General features: G+C 46.7%; 1 protein-coding gene and 1 long non-coding RNA gene across 5 annotated transcripts in view; both read left to right on the top strand.

Annotated features, from left to right (window-relative positions):
• Positions 1–15,869, top strand: part of NRP2 (neuropilin 2) — a 115,829-nt gene that overhangs the window by 83,317 nt on the left and 16,643 nt on the right. The window contains exons 14-16 of one of the 4 annotated variants that reach the window (XM_081813813.1): positions 665–761; positions 1,918–1,953; positions 10,997–14,521. In XM_081813813.1, coding sequence (XP_081669939.1) covers positions 665–761; positions 1,918–1,953; positions 10,997–11,277 — 414 coding nt within the window. In that variant the 3' untranslated portion in view covers positions 11,278–14,521. Of the gene's footprint in view, positions 1–664; positions 762–1,917; positions 1,954–10,996; positions 14,522–15,869 lie in introns of those variants that run through there. The other 3 variants (XM_081813814.1, XM_081813810.1, XM_081813811.1) reach the window with 3 other exon arrangements.
• LOC145720481 (uncharacterized) lies at positions 1,960–7,391 on the top strand. Its single transcript, XR_014143414.1, has 2 exons — positions 1,960–6,592; positions 6,626–7,391. It is a non-coding gene; the product is annotated as an uncharacterized LOC145720481 (long non-coding RNA).

Here is a 15,869-nt window from a genome sequence, read left to right as displayed (position 1 = left end):
CAATGTTATGCCAGAGGCAATCCAAACCCAGCATACTGTATTTCTCACCTTACCCCACCTGTCATGTCCTCTGAGTTACCAAATACCTGGATTGGGCATTTGAAAGATTTACGAGAAAGGAACTTCAAAAATGGCTAGGGACATTTCAACCCTCCTTTAAACATGTCCTGATTCCGGTCCTTTTAATCAGTATGTTCCAGTTACTGGACAACACTGTCCATCACCTTGTTATATGTATTTTTTTTTAAAGATTTTATTTATTTATTTGACAGAGAGAGACATAGCGAGAGCAGGAACACAAGCAGGGGGAGTGGGAGAGGGAGAAGCAGGCTTCCCGAGGAGCAGGGAGCCCGATGCGGGGCTCGATCCCAGGACCCTGGGATCGTGACCTGAGCCGAAGGCAGACGCTTAACGACTGAGCCACCCAGGCGCCCCTTGTTATATGTATTTTTAATCCCTTCAGATATGCATTTGATTTGAACCAACTCTTTTTAAATTAAGATTTCAAGTACCATAGCCCTGTGGTCAACAGATGTGTACCAGGTACAGTCACACACACACACACACACACACTTTAAGCTGCAGTTAACAGAAAATTGGAAATCTTTGCACTGTTTGAACCAGGGAGCTCGGTTAACATGGCCCTTGTTCTTCTGGCTTCTAGATTGTGTTTGAGGGAGTCATAGGAAAAGGACATTCAGGAGAAATTGCCATTGACGACATTCGGATAAGCACTGATGTCCCACTGGAGAACTGTATGGGTACGTGAACACCTGTCTCTTTGTGGCTCTTCCAAACAAGACACCAGGGGCTGGGATATACAAGAGGAGGCAGCACGCCATTTTCAAACCTAGTTGTACCCAGTGGGTAGAACAGCAATGGTCTATGCAGGAGGTGAGGAATGAATGTAGTTGTAGCTTAGGCTGCATTCAGGATGGGAGGGGTGTGAAATGAGGTGAAGTCTTCTATCTCCTGTTCCCATTCAGAAATAGACATGCACTAAGTATATGGAAACTCAGGGTGGCAAGACCCCATCATCAGACTCCAGCTTTTAGCAAAGAAAATGCTAGAAGATGAGCACAGCTGCCAGTCAGAATTACATGCTGCAAAGCTTTGATGTTTTTAATGGAAGCCTTCACTGGTGAGCAAAAATAGTACATATGTTATATCAGACTGATAACACAACTACCCAGGTTGTTCCTTTACATGAATGAACTGCAGGGCAAACTATGGCAGGTGAGGTAAGATTTTAGAGTTTGCTCCGAAGCTAACAGCTTCAATGCCCAAGATCCCAGAGCTGTAAGATTCAGCATTGCATGCCAGGTGACCAGCACAGGAAGGACAGCATGGCTGTCCCTTTGGACAGAAGTGCTGAGCAGCCAGCCCACAGAAGATGCACACATTTTACCCAGGTCACCCCTAAGGGCCTCCTGACCGTCTCCCATGGGAGACATGGACATTTCCAAAAGCAAGAGGGAATCCTGAGAAGGAACGGGACCTGCTTTTACTAGGCAGAGTGACTGTAATCACTCACCGAGAGCTTTTCTTGGCACATGGGTCTTGGATGTGTGTGTGCCTGATGATGTCAGAAGCACCTGGGACCACCCCAGTCCCTTTAGGCCCCAGGCATCTAAACGTACTCCAGGCTCTGAGAAAGTAATCAGTGGTAAATGACTGATTACAATGCTTTAGAGACCCATTGCTCTATAAAGAACTTTTTGTTCCAAAGCAACTTTGGGACTCTCTCACCCCCCTCCCATCCTGTGATGATGATGTGTTAGACAGTCTAGAGCATGAGGTGGACATGGGGACATTTTCCATGGGGTATTACAAAAAGTCATCTTCATCATACCTTACACCTGCCCCATTATTTCTTCCCCTTATCTAACTCAATATTTTTTCTTCTCTTTTCCCCAGAACCCATCTCGGCTTTTGCAGGTGAGAATTTTAAAGGTAAAAAAAAAATTTTTTTTTGCATGTCTTTTTCTTCCACCCATGTGATGTGAATTTGGTGTGGGGAAGGAACCTCCAAACTTGACAGATCTCTCGAGAGAAAACAGACACCACACCTTCCCGCCACTAGATGGCACCAACAACACCTGTAGATTCCCAGAAAGAGAATTGAGATCTTCACTGTCTCTTGTTTAATTAAAGTTTAGAAACCTATAATAGAGACAAATAGGTTACAGATAAACCTTTCAGCCTTGCATTGTCCAACGGGGAACAATGAGGCTAAAAATGCATGAGTGGTGAGAAAGGAGAGGCTGTGGGGGAGACTGAACAACAAAAATCAGTAGTAAATTAAAAGTGAAACGAGGTGGCAATGATTTATTTTCGCCTGAAGATGGTTTCTTTCCAGCTGCAGGGCACCAAGACAGGGGTCGCAATGAGCCCCCAGTGAGGTGCAGTGGCAGGCGGTTTTGCGAGCGTAGAAAGTTAGGGAAAAGACGCAAGGAGTGACGGTCCTGAGAAGAAAGAGTTGCAGAATTCTGGAGCTGGTGTCCGGTGAAGGGGACGAGGAGGCATGTTTGTCTCCTGGACTTAGAGCATTTAAATACAGGACTGAAAACCAGAACAGGACATTTGCTCCCTAACAAAGAGCAGAGCAGAGAGAGACGAATCTGGGATGCTGCCTCGTGGTCGGAGCGAGGGTGGTGGTGACGGTCTGTGCTGCGGGGGACGGCGGGGTTCGCCTCCTGCCCTCCTTGAGCTCCAGTGACTTGACACCGATGAAGTTTCCACCCAGCTGTCCAATGCTGAGTGTCTAGAAGCCCCTCGAAGGGCTTCCATTCTGTTGCCTGGGTGGCAGAGCACACACCGACACTCCCCCTCACCTGACCCCTGAGGGTTTTCATACGAACAGCGAACAGCAGCGAGGCTTGTTGTGCCCTCTTTGTACCAGCTGGCCTTCACCCCAGGGGTGACAGCATTCCAGAGATAAGGAAGTCATTTTTATATCCGAAGTCTAGACTCGTTATCTTCGCTCTCATTAATCTGTCCAGCTCCTGGCTAGAAAGAGATGAATTCCCGGTTTGCCACCTAGATGCGCTTTTGACTCCAAATCATCCGGCCCAATTTTCCACTCATCATCCTCTAAGACAAGGGGAGGGGTGGCGGGAGGAAGAAAGTGGCAGGAAAGAGAATGACAGACCGACACAGAATACAATTTCTTTCTTTCTCCCCCGTCCGTGCCTCCCGAAGGCCATCCCCGCTCCCCACGGCACATGTGAAAGTATGGAGTGTGTACCTGGGCCTGTGTTGATGCTCTCCGGTGTGTGAGATTTATGTTAATGCGGGTCCAAGTGTGGGGAGGGAAGCTGAGATCCGAGCTGACTCACTTGGATCACAGTTGAATTCAAGTTCTTGGAATTCCAGGACCCAAGGTAATGTTTCTGTGGGGCAAGTCAAACCTGCTCGTTAAGACTCCAAGCTCCCAGGAAGGCTGGCTAAAGACTGACAACCGGCACGCAGTGTTGTGTGTGAGCCCGCATGTCTGAGTCCATGACTGACAGGTACAGGGACTAAGTGCTTTGCTTCTTAAGAGATTCAACGATGCAGGGCGCATGTGCTGTTCTTGAGGCTCTGTTTACCGTGAGGCTTCACAGTCCGGTCATGTTCCCTTGTACAAAATATATAAATAAAATATCATCAGAGCTGCAGTGCTCACTTAGCCAAAATAAACACAGGGCTTAGTGACTTGAAGGTAAGCATCTCCGGCACACTCCTGATGGGCTGATTCGGGGGTTAAGCAAAAGCAGCGCATGGGAGGCATGGATTGGCCCCTGACTGTTGTCTCTGGAGAGAGCAAGTGTTTTGGAAGAAGGAAACCAAGTCTTGAGGGGCAGAGACTTGGCCAAGGAACGTAGAGTCAAGGGCAGGATTGGAATTGAAAGTGGACAACTTCTGTCACGTTGGCAAGTTGTACGCGGAACTCGGAGGCCGTAGCAAGGTGAACTCAGGGCCGGTCTTCTTTTGGGCCGAGGCCCCTTTGATCTCAGCATGCAAATCTGGGTTTTGACTCAAGGAAAGCCTTCTACTGGGGAGAGGAAAGGGGATGGCCATTTGCTCTGTCTAACCTAGTGAGTGACCGGCATAGCGTACCTCTCCTGGTCAGTGGCAGCCCCAGTGGGGGCATGGGTGTCCTGGGATTAAATCAGCCTTTTCACTCAGAAAGGCAAACAAAGAGAAATCAGGTTTGGGCAGGCAGGATGTGGAAAGTTGATGGTGTAACGCTAATAACAATAGGCGGTTACATTGTTAGTATGGCTTTTTTTTTTGGAATCCCGGTTGTTTTTCTTTTCCATTATAAATTAAGCATGAGACAGAAGCAATCTCATTCTTTAGGAGAGACCGATGTGTACTAGGTAAATCTTTAAGGAAATGCAATAAAAGTGGCCTCTGGGCTGGGTCTTAGGAGGTATTCTTGATCTTTTATATTTGAAAGTGTCTTTCATTCTCTGCCTCTTACTCATTTCTTGCCATGAAACATTTTCTTTTTATTCCAGTCACCTGTGTGTTCTGCTTAGTGTGTATACTTTGATTGAAAACCAGGGTGTGAGTCTGTAATGAGGAGAAACAAGCCATAGAGAAAAAAAGAATGTGTAGAGAAGGAACAAGGAGGAGAGAGAATGAATAAGCTGCGTTGTCATGTGATTTGTAAGAAGACTTTTGTTGTTGTTGTTATGAGTCACATTTTAAACAATGTAGCCTGGGTGTGCATTTTTTTCTTCCTTTTTTTTTTTTTTATTAAGCAGCGGCTATAACCATAGTGCCGTCATGTATCTTTTTCTAGAATTTGAGTTTTAACAAATGAAAAATTGTATAAAGGAAAAGAAAAAAAAGAAAGAACCAAAAAGTGGTATAATTAAGATGATGGATTATTTCCTCTTAACCAATACTTTCTTTTTTCAGTAAAAGACAAAAGAATAATAAAGAAGCCAGTAAAAATATGGAAAGCCCATGATCAGAGCTCTGTAGTTGTTGACCAGGTGGTTATTTTTAGCAGCTCACAGTAGAAGCAAGAGGTTTTGTTCACGTTAGAGGCTGGGGACTTTGAACAACGCAGGAGCAGAGAGACTGGGTCTGGTACCTTCCCCGTTAGAGACCCATGGAAATCCCAGGCACGGGTGCACTCAGGAGGGGTGGTTGTTACAGTAGAGGATTCAGAACCGCTGTGTCTACCACTGGTGGATGCTAAAAGGAACATCAGTATCTCTTACTAATGGCTGTGAGCCTGGGTTTTATGTGTCAGACCAGTTCTGAGAGCTGTAGGGCCCATCTCTGGGTTTCACGCTCCACAGTCCTGCTCCATTTTCCTCCAGGTAAAACCAGGAGAAAGTGAACATCTCAGTCATGAGAGAGACCGTCCTGGGGTAGCGACAGAGCTGGCTGGGGTTTGCCTCGGGGTTTAAGTTCTGTTTCTTTGGTGCCAACTGGTCCATCTCTGCCCATCTCTCCTCTTTTCCCCCCATCCTCATTCCCCCACGGGCCACCCCCCAGAGGCGTCGCCTACCAACGTAGTGTCCCTCACCCCAGGGCGCAGGACCTGGGGTTGGCCTCAGATTCCCTCTCTCCTTGGCTTCCCCGCTGTTCTCTCCTAGAAGCACTTCCAAGAGGGGGTGCGGTACGAAAGGCAGAGAAGTATTCCTGAAGCCTGCCAGGGTTCCCGATAGGCAGCTGTGGTGTGCAATTCTTTCTCCTCATCCCCAACCCCCCCGCCCCTGACGTCTCCAGCTGCCAGATTAAGGCTAGGTGTTGCTGAGCAAGGGAGCATGGAGATGAGATGTGTGTAAACCTCGTCACTGCTTGGCTGCCATTGCTTGCCTAAGGGGACACCGAGGCATTCTTTGTGAGGTTTGCTCACACAGACTGCCTCTCCTGTCACAAAGGGGGCTGACGCGCCCCTCCCCGCAAGCGTGCCTTCGTCTAAACAGCTGCCAGCATCACTTTCTCTAAGGGGAGAAGAACAGGTTTTTTTACCGACTTTCCCTCTCTCCAAGAAGTGAGTGCCACCGAAGAGAAGGGTCCGAAACTGGCAGCCACCAATCTGAATTTAGGGCATTTTGGAGAGATAGGGGAGCTCAGTGCAGCGTCTGCTAGCCTCGTGGAAGCCTCCCGAGGACCCCCCCCCCCCACAAACACTGCTCGTAGGCAAATTGAAGAGCCATTTCTCAGGGAGATCTTGTATTTTAACATTCTTCTTCCAAACAGATCAGTAGGCGTGACCACATTCTTCTGCTATCTTCTGTAAACTCTTCTATAGAGGAGGCAACCCATTTTTTTGTTGTTGTGTGTTTAATCTCACAAACTAAACAAGCCTTTTATCTGAAATACTCCTTCCCTAGCACCTCATTTTCAACCTGTGCAGAAAGGACTCTGCAGATAGGCCAGGCCTAAACAGTTCTTATTTGCCCTAAGCCTTTTTTCTTTCTTCTGAGAGAGATGCCTCACTGTTGGTGTCCTTCAAAATATTTCTTTTGGAGACCTGGGGGACTCCTCCAGGTCCTGAGGACATTTGATGAGCTTAGCTGTGAGAGATGCTTTCTCTTTACCATGACTCAGCGGGAACTTGACTGAGACAGTCCTCAGACAGGTTTGGGCAGAAGTCTGGGGCAGAGAGGGAGAGGACTACTTCTGTCCCTTCCCAGCTTGGTTAGGACGGGACTCTGCATAATTCTTCTGTAGAAGGAGAGACAGTCAATGTGTTGGGTTTTAGGAGACTCTGTGTCACAGGTCCTCAACTCTGCCCTTGTAGCACTGGAATGGGCATAAGCACGAGGTAATAAGGGCGGCTTTGTTCTAGAATGGACAGAAATAGGCAGTGGGCCAGAGAGGTTATCTGAGCCCTGGGTTCCCGCACTGGTCACAGATTCGGTGCATGTGCTTCTGGTCCTGACCCTGCTACTTATCAGCGCTGTGAACTTCCTCCGAGGACTCTGCTCCCTCTGAGCATTTTACTTTGTGCTCCTCTGCCCTCTTACTCAATTTTCCTCCAGATCAAACCAGGAGAAAATCGCTTGTCCTCTCAGATCCTCAGGTTTCCCATCTGAGGGTCACGAGGAATAAACAAGGTGATTCATGGGAGGCCCAAAGCCCCACACCCAGCACTCAGGAAATGACCGCTCACTCTAGCTGCTGTTCTGGCCACGTTTCCCAGTGGTTATTAATTAGTAACCCTAGTTGCACAATAGGAATGGAAGGAGCACTACCCACTGTGTCCTTGTTCCCCCTTGGTCTCCTCCTATGCATGGCTTCTTACAATGTATTGTTTGTCACAATTCAAATTCTTTGCCTTTGCATTGCCCCCTTTCCTCCAGGGAGCTTAGAACTGTTACAGATGGAAGCCTGCTCAACCTTGCAAATACACTTGGCGTTATTGACTGTTTAAATATCTGTTTCTCATTATCTCACACAATGAGAAGACTTTGTGGAGAATTAGAGGATGGTAATTAATGAAAAATAGTTCAAGAGTTGAAAACATGTTCCAACTGGGGGAGGGGGGGAGAAAAGGGGATGTGAGTAAGTGGTAAGAGTTAGTGCCATCCAAAGGAACGTTCAGGTTGGCACGTGGCCAGCTCTGGACAAGGCTAGAGTCTTCCCCACACTCTTTCTCCCATGTTGGGGGACCAGCCCAGGCTCCTTTGTTGCAAAGCAAGGGCCCAGTCACCCCATGTGACTGAGGGGACAAGTGGGGCCAAAATAGAGCCAATCACCAACCTAGGGGCCTGGTACAGGTGACTTTTGTCTGAAGGGGTTCCCTTTCTTGCAACTTCACCTAGAGGCACAATATGAGCCAGCCAAATCACTAACACTTTCCGAGGATAACTGCTACGTGAAGTACCAGTGGGTCATTAATGTTTTCCAGGGAATCTGGATGTTGTTTCAAATACATTCCCCCATCCATCCATCCGTCCGTCCGTCTGTCCGTCTGACATTCATTGGATTGCTGCTTTGGCAGGACATTTAGCCCCTACCGGTCTGTCACCTTTCCTCTATCTGGCAAAGCAGAGCCTTAGTATGCAGCCCTCGAAGGCTGCCGCAAAGCCAGATTCCAAACCAGCGACCCGCCTGCCTGTGGGAGTTGAGTCTCTTTAGCTGGAGAATGTTCTGAGAAACTCTGGCCCCAACTACGGGTCACCCAAAATTGCCTGCGAGGGATGAGGGGAGAATTGTGAAATGGATCCTCTCTTTTCTAACTCCCTTAACATTATAAACACAAACTCATGTAGCATGTTTTCTCATTTCTCAAAACAATTGTTCAAGGAAAACATTTAAGGAGCTAATATACTGTCCATCGCTGTCTACAAAATGGCTTTTGTCATGAAAATTTTCTTCGTGTTGATAATGTGGGGGGAGAGGAGCATTGGCAGGAAAGGGGAAGCGGGTCTTCTACCAAACGTGGGGTGTGTCTTCCAAAGCAGAGCAGAACTCTGAGGCCAGAGGTCTAGCTCTGACTCTGAACATGTAATCCACGTATTACGATTTCCCCTCCCTCTGGTGGGCCCCCAGATCCTCCCCACCATGCCCCAACATTGTCGCTATCACAAGAAACACTTTAGGAGTAGCATTAAGGCCCAGCCCTGGTACTCTGAGCCTTGGGGGGAGGCGGTGTATTTAATGTTGAAAACCAGCATCTCGACTGAAGGAAAGCAAGCCTTTGAACCTGAGACAATGTGATTTGGAGGGAAGGTGGGCAGTTAATGACTTTTCCACTCGACAAAAATGTGTGCTCCTACCTCTGTGGTCTGGTCAGGTGCTTTGTTCAGGTGGGGAGTTAATCCCTGGGGGCGAATCCCCTTCCCTTCTCTCTCACTGTGGCACCAAATTGAAATCAGAAATCAGAGGCAAACCCAAGGACGCCCTTTAGGGAGAGGGGGTTGGCACCGGGGAACGTCAGCCCGTCCCCACACACTTTGCTGTTTCTCGTGCCTTCTTCTGAGCCCACGTGCAAATCCAACAGCAGGACAGTTGCCAGGCAGCAGATACTCTTGGTGACCTGAATAATGAGTTGACACCGGTTCACTGTGGCTCGCAAGCTGGCCATTTCAAGGAGCCGTTTTCAGCGCCTTGCTTTCTCTGTTTCTGTGCATAATTTTCAACATGGTCACAAAGATAGACAGAGAGAGAGGGAGGGGGAGGGAGGGAGATAAAGAGCTCCCTCAGCTACAGTAATGAAATTATTAAATGGCAGAAATGATGTGGGAATAAAGAAAAACAGAGTAGGTGGTCATGAAGAAGACAAGGTAGAAAGGGGAGAGTGGGGCTGCTGATGTGGCCGCCGCTACGTCTGCGGTGTGACACATCCCTGTCAAAGCTCTTCCAATACCGCGGCACTCCTGAGGGCCCAAGAGTCACCGACAGATCCTGCACCTTAGCGGAAGAGGATCCCTCACACTGGGGGAGCCAGTGAGTAGAGCCTGGGAGGGTGGGGAGGCTCCAAAAGATATTCCAAGAAAAAGGTTCTCATGTTTCTCCCACTTCTGAGAAAACATCAGAAGGTCTGACCCACCCCTCAGCCAATCCCCAGATCAAAGAGAGGCATTCTGGTGTTCAGGCTGAGGACTTGGCCAACACTGACCCCCACATACGAGTCTTCACCTCAGAAGGTCTTTTAGTCATGAGCGCCTTCTTTGTGCATACCCTGAGGTAGAAATCAACGGGAGAGCGAGTTCTTCTGCCTGAGGGGCTCCAGGTCTCGTGGGGGAGGCATGGAGATATAAATCCGCCCTGGCTGCCTCTTGAGCAGAGAGATCCACCCACAGCGTAGGACCAAGGATGGATGAAGAAGGCATCGGCCCCTCCCAGCCGTGGCTCTCCCTGGGGGGATCCCAGGGATAGAGAGGATGCATCTTTCTGGCCACCACCAGTTGATGTAAGCAACTAGGGATGTAAGCTTTCATAGGTTAAGCATGCATCATTTTTCAGAAGTAAAGATCATGTCTGGTTTTGGCAAGCTCCAAAGCTCCTAGTCCCGTTCTGGGCCAGATTCTTATCTGATGTAAATCTTTGGGAGAATCAAGTTGTAGCACTGTTTTGCATCAAGTGGGACTCTAGCCAGTCTTTCTCCAGAGTTACCCTGGGCTTACATCTGCTATATCATCTCCATGGCAACCAGAGGCTGGCCAGTGAACGTGGTTGCCTTCGAAATCCTCTGCTAGCTTCTCTTCCCTCCTCTGTCTTTTCCGTGATTAAGAATGATCTCCCTTCCTTGGCTCTCACTCACTCACTCTCTCTCTCTCTCTCTCATACCCACTGTCATTTGTGCCCACATTTTTTTTGTTGCAGCGTCTTCCCAATCAGGTTTTAAGATCCTCTATCCAATTTAAAAAAACAAAAACAAAAACGAAGATGTGTTAGGCATGGCTTGACAGTGATAACTGACCTGTTTAGACAAGACCAGGCTGATTTCAATGGGCATGGAAGCTTTGGCAAACCAAAGTGGAATTCACCTTTAAGTCTAGCCAGCCTAATTAATACACTGTCTAAGAATGCTGGCCAACCAGACCAAAAATTTCCACCCATTCAGAGAATCAGCCTTGCGGAACCCCGGAACTCATTTCAGCATCATTTACTTGTGTGCATTCATGTGTGTATGTATGTGTGTGACTTAATAACGCTTCTATCTATGATAAAGTAACTGTGGTTTAACAGAAAGAAGAAAAGAGCCTTGTAATCACACAGCTCTTGGTTGACTCCCATACTTACCTACTTACTTGCTGTATAACCACTGTTCATTTAACCTCGCTGAGCCTCTGTTTAGAACTTCATCTGTGAAATGGGCCCAACAGTACCTATCTCATACGGTTGTGAGTGGGAAATAATATCAATCATTTAAAAGTGCTTGGCACGAGTGAAATACTCAGTACCATCTTGTTCCCCTGTCCCCTTCCCTATCCACTCCAAAGCATGTATGTGTTTCTCTTTTTTTGTTTAATTCGTTTTTTGATCAGTCTGCATGCTCTCAGCCTAGCAACACTCTTCTGTGTCTCTCCACCAGGGGGCACCCTCCTGCCAGGGACCGAGCCCACAGTGGACACGGTGCCCGCGCAGCCCATCCCAGCCTACTGGTATTACGTAATGGCCGCCGGGGGCGCCGTGCTGGTGCTGGTCTCCGTCGCCCTGGCCCTGGTGCTCCACAACCATCAGTTCCGCTATGCGGCCAAGAAGACCGATCACTCCATCACCTACAAAACCTCCCACTACACCAACGGGGCCCCTCTGGCGGTGGAGCCCACCCTAACCATTAAACTAGAGCAAGACCGTGGCTCGCACTGCTGAGGGCCGAAGCAAAGGACAGCACCCAAAACAAACGAGAAAGACTGCAAACACGTTGCCTCGATTTTGCACTTTTTTCTCCTCGCCTAGTCTCTGTGTGAACTCTCAGACATCTCTCTCTCTCTCTCTCTCTCTCTCTCGGCCCAAACCCTGTGTGCTTTTATTCATCCTGACCATTGTCCTTGGGTCCTTTTTTCCCCCCTTTTGTTGATTCCAAACCAACCACCCCCAACTCTAATGCTGCATCTTGGAATATGAGAAGAGATACACCCCTCAGCACTTCGCAACTGAAGGCTCAGCTGGTTTTCTTTCAGAGACTGGTTCCCTGTTTCTTCCCCTTGCCTTATCCCCTACCTCCTCTCGGTGGGCAGTCTGCCAGGAGACTCGAGAGGAAACCTGGCTCTGTGTGTTTGTACATAGTATACATTTGTGTGTGAATAGCTCTGTGTGTGTGGGGGGGGGGGTGTGGGTGTGAGAGAGAGACTGACTCATTGTGGGGAGTAGTGTGTGTGGGTGTGTTCAGAGAGGACCCCCTTTAATTCTTGTGTTACTTCTCCGGGGGTACATGTTACAAGAAAATAATATACTGTACTAGTTTTGTTTACTTGGAGAAGAGATTGAAGCTTTTTGTTGCCTTATCTAGCCCTGGCTGGGTTTCTGTTGGCTACCATTATCATCTCCAGGTACCTAAAAATCTAGAGGCCACATGAGATGAAATGTGGCCCCTCCCCTCCCTGTCCCATTCCCAACCCATCTGACCCAAGAGGAAAGTCCCCCCAACGCACTCAGACATGACCCATTGTCATGTCTCCTGGAGTCTTTGAAGTAGCAAGATAGCAGGCCTTCGGGTGTGTGCAGAATCATCTCGACTTCCAGCCCTGAAGCAAATCTGTCTCATGTTGCCTTATAAAAGAGAAGCTCATAATGAATGTTTAGCTTTTATCAGTTAAGTCCAATCTTGGAATAAGTCATAAAGAATAACAAATCTGAGACTGGCGTAGGAAAAGCAGTAGCCTGTTTTAAGTTGGGAGCAGGAGGTGGAGGAGAGAAGGGAGGAGAAGGAAGGACTGAAGTGTGGTCTTTTAAAAGTCTCCTCACTCGGCGGGGTTGGGGGGCTTATTGTGCCCGATTTGGGATGGCATTGAGGAAGAAGGTTAAAAATCATATTCTTTGGTATTCTATTGGTCACTGTAATAGCATTTGTAAAATATGGGGGAAAGGGATCATTTGCTTTCCTTTCGTGGTGTTAATGTGTGCCTGAACCTATAGCCACTAAAACATAAGACTGTCCACCTGACTTATTTAAATATTATGAGAATATAAAAAAGTAATCATTTTTTTTTCACGCGTCAGTATGCTACCCCTTAAAGCATTCGTGGCATCTGGCAAATACACCCTCATAGGCTGGCCTGGCATTTCCAGATGTTGCTGCATCAGGAGAGGATATAATGAAAATAAATCTGTTGCTGCCCATGTGTCTTCTCCAAGCAACGCAGGGAGAGGGATGTTGGAGATAAATTGCCTAATGATATTGCACAAAGGATAGATTCAATAATGAAGTCAATTTCATTGATAGGAAATGTGTATTTTAATGAGACGCTCAGCGAACTGGGGCTCAGCCTTGGGGGTGTTGATTTCTCACCCTCCTGCTCGGAATCCACCGGGGAAGGATAAGATTCTCTCCAAAGATGGTTACCTGGGCTGAGAGCCTCCAGGTACCTTCTGAGAACAAAATATTAATTTTTTTTGGCTGCTTGGGAGAGAGAGACTTTTAGCATTCTTTCAGAATATACTGGCAGATCCCTCCAGCACACACTCACTTTCACATCTGGCTTTTTTCATCCTTCTGAAAGAAAGGTGCTCTCCCACTCTTATTCTATTTCAAAGAGCTACTCTGTCTCAACCACAGCAGTGCTGCCAAGAAAAGAAAAGATGAAAGGCCAGAGCATGAGCTACCTTGAGATTTCAAGTGTCCTACCCCAGCCCAAGATGGAAAAAGAAGCCAGGAGAGGGGGAGGGGCAAGGGCCCAGCATACCGTGTGATGAATTCCATGCCAGTCACTAAGGGCTTTTTATCTCAGGTGTCCACATCCAGTTGTGCGTTTGGGGCCAGGCGTTCCCTCGAAATGATTGACATCCCTGTAGGCACCCTGTGGAGGGGCATGGTGTCAGGAAATTACACCTGGAAAATCCAGCCAGTGTAGCAACTGTCTGAGTTACTATATACCCTTGAGGATTTCCCTTCTTTAAAAGAAGATGACAACAACTTTGTGCATTTGCTGTGTCTTTATCTGATGCCCCATGTGGCATCATCTTTATGTACATGCCGTAGTTGAAAATATGGGACTGCTCAAATCTTTGTGAATCCCATGATGCAGTTCAGCTGGGGATGTCACATCTCTCTCTCCCTCTCTCTCTCTCTCTCTCTGTGGCCCAGCAACTTTCATAGTATTATCCAGGTACTATGCTCAAAGGGCAGCTCTTCTATAAAATCATGCTTCGCAGCTTTAGAAAGCAAAATTCTGTATTTCATAGAGGGCGGGGAAGGATCACTCTCTTCTAAGAAAAATAGACTGGACAGGTGAATGCATGCATGCATGTGTTTAGAGTTGCTTCTCAGAAGACAAAGAGGTGATAGCAACTATTAAAATATAAATGAATGAATGAATGAACTGAAGTTCTAACTTGGGCTGGTAATGTTTTTGCCTTAGTAGAGGTTCCATCTCAACAGCTCCAGGAGGGAAACCCTTATCTCTGGGGTAAAAAAAAAAAAAAAAAAAAAAAAATCCTTTCCTTGATATTATGCTAACAACTGCTATCCCCCTAATTGCTGGTGAAGGCAGAAAAAAGAAAAAAAAAATCATAGCATTGTCGTTGACAAAACAGGACACTGAAAATAAAGTGAAATTGTCTTTTCCCTTATCCCACATTTTTGGGATTAAAGCCAGAATAGGATAGGAAATCCAGTAATATTTCCAACATTGATACCCCATCTTTAAAAAGACCCTGTCTTTCAAATGAAACTAGCAGGCAAGCAAACACCTAAGTAATCGAAAATTACCAAAGAACAACAACAAAACAAGAAAACTTAAAGATTTTTACTTTCTATTCTTATTCCCTCTTCCTATAACTGTGACATCTCTTGCATTGCTCAGTTGCCTGTGTGTCAAAATAACTTGTGGACATTGGAAACTATTTGAAAATGTATTGTGTGGAATGTAATAAAATGATGGTATTTTTATACAAACATTTGGGCTTTTTTTTCACTTTTGCCTCTGAGAACAAAGTTGAAATGTAGGCTTTGAACAAATTGATGTTTCCAAAGTTTGCATATCGCCTTCTGAGCTGCAGGGCCTTGCTGTGGGAGGTAGGTGGGTTTTTCTCCTTGAGGCTGAATGCCAGCTTTTTCTTCTTTTATTTTTATTACTGCTTGTTAGGAGTTTTATTCAATTTGAGCAGCTGAGCCAACTTTTATGATTGGTGTGGGATTTTGCAAAAGTTGCTAAGTGCTAAATTGCTCAGTGTGATTCCACAAAATTTCTCTTGACGGCAAATCCCCGGAGATTGGACTCTCCTGTCAAGGGGCCCCAGGGGGAATGGGACCAGTGGAGCTGAATCATGTTCTCGGCCCTATGGAGACAGATAGCTTCCTCTGGAGAGGTAGCAGTGACATCATACCCCTCGCCTACCAAATTATTTCTTCCGTGGGGACATTGATCTCCAGTTTATGGAGATCTCCAGACAAAATGGGAACTTACCGCATGTTCAAGGCTCCAAAATATTCCAGACTTCATTTTGGAGCAAGTAATGAAGATAATTATATGATGACTATGAACCTGGAACCATCAGGCTGGAACAGTTTGTAAGAGGAACTTTCTATAAAACCTTCGAGAGGGGCTTGAGGAAACTTATGCAGAAAGCCAGATTGTGTTGACATGTATTTTTCTTCGCTTTTCCTTTCTGAGTAGTTAGTGATTAGTTATATAAAATATTTCTATCAGTGGGGGGCTGGGGGGAAAATGTAGGAAATACCACCTCCTGGCTGTTTAATGCTTCTAAATGGTGGTCGAGAAGAAGTCGTAGAAGGATTTTCCACCACCCCCGACTCATGGGGTGTATTAAGAGCATTCCATCAACCCAGGAGCCTTCCTCAGGGGTCGAAGAACCATCTTTAAAGGTCCTAAGGAAAGGGACATGTCCAGAAGACCCTCTTTCCGGCAGAGTCCTGCTTTTTCCCCTCAAAACCTAGATTCAGGAAGGAGTATTTTTTTTTTTTTTTTTTTTTTACATCTGTAAACCTGTCCAAGTGGTGCTGAAAGGAAGCAGGCTTTTGGTTTTCAGATCTTACAGGAAACTCTGTTCGTACAGATGGCTCAGTATAAATGTTGCGATCTGTCCTCTGCAGGAGAATAGAGTAGAATGCCCAAGCGTTGTTTGTTACTCTAATGACAAAGCATAATTACCCTTTTTGTCTAAATAACCCTTGGCTTTCCTTAAAGCCATTTCTTCCCATTAGTAAAGGAGAAACGGAAAGCATCTCAAAAGTACTTATGTCAGGCAAAGACCCAGGCTCAGTCAACATTTTCCTGAGCTCC

The sequence above is a fragment of the Leptonychotes weddellii genome, chromosome 3, assembly GCF_054177405.1.
Source record: "Leptonychotes weddellii isolate Sample4059 chromosome 3, ASM5417740v2, whole genome shotgun sequence".
Classification (NCBI taxonomy): Eukaryota; Metazoa; Chordata; class Mammalia; order Carnivora; family Phocidae; genus Leptonychotes; species Leptonychotes weddellii.
This window is presented reverse-complemented; position numbering and strand designations above follow the sequence as displayed.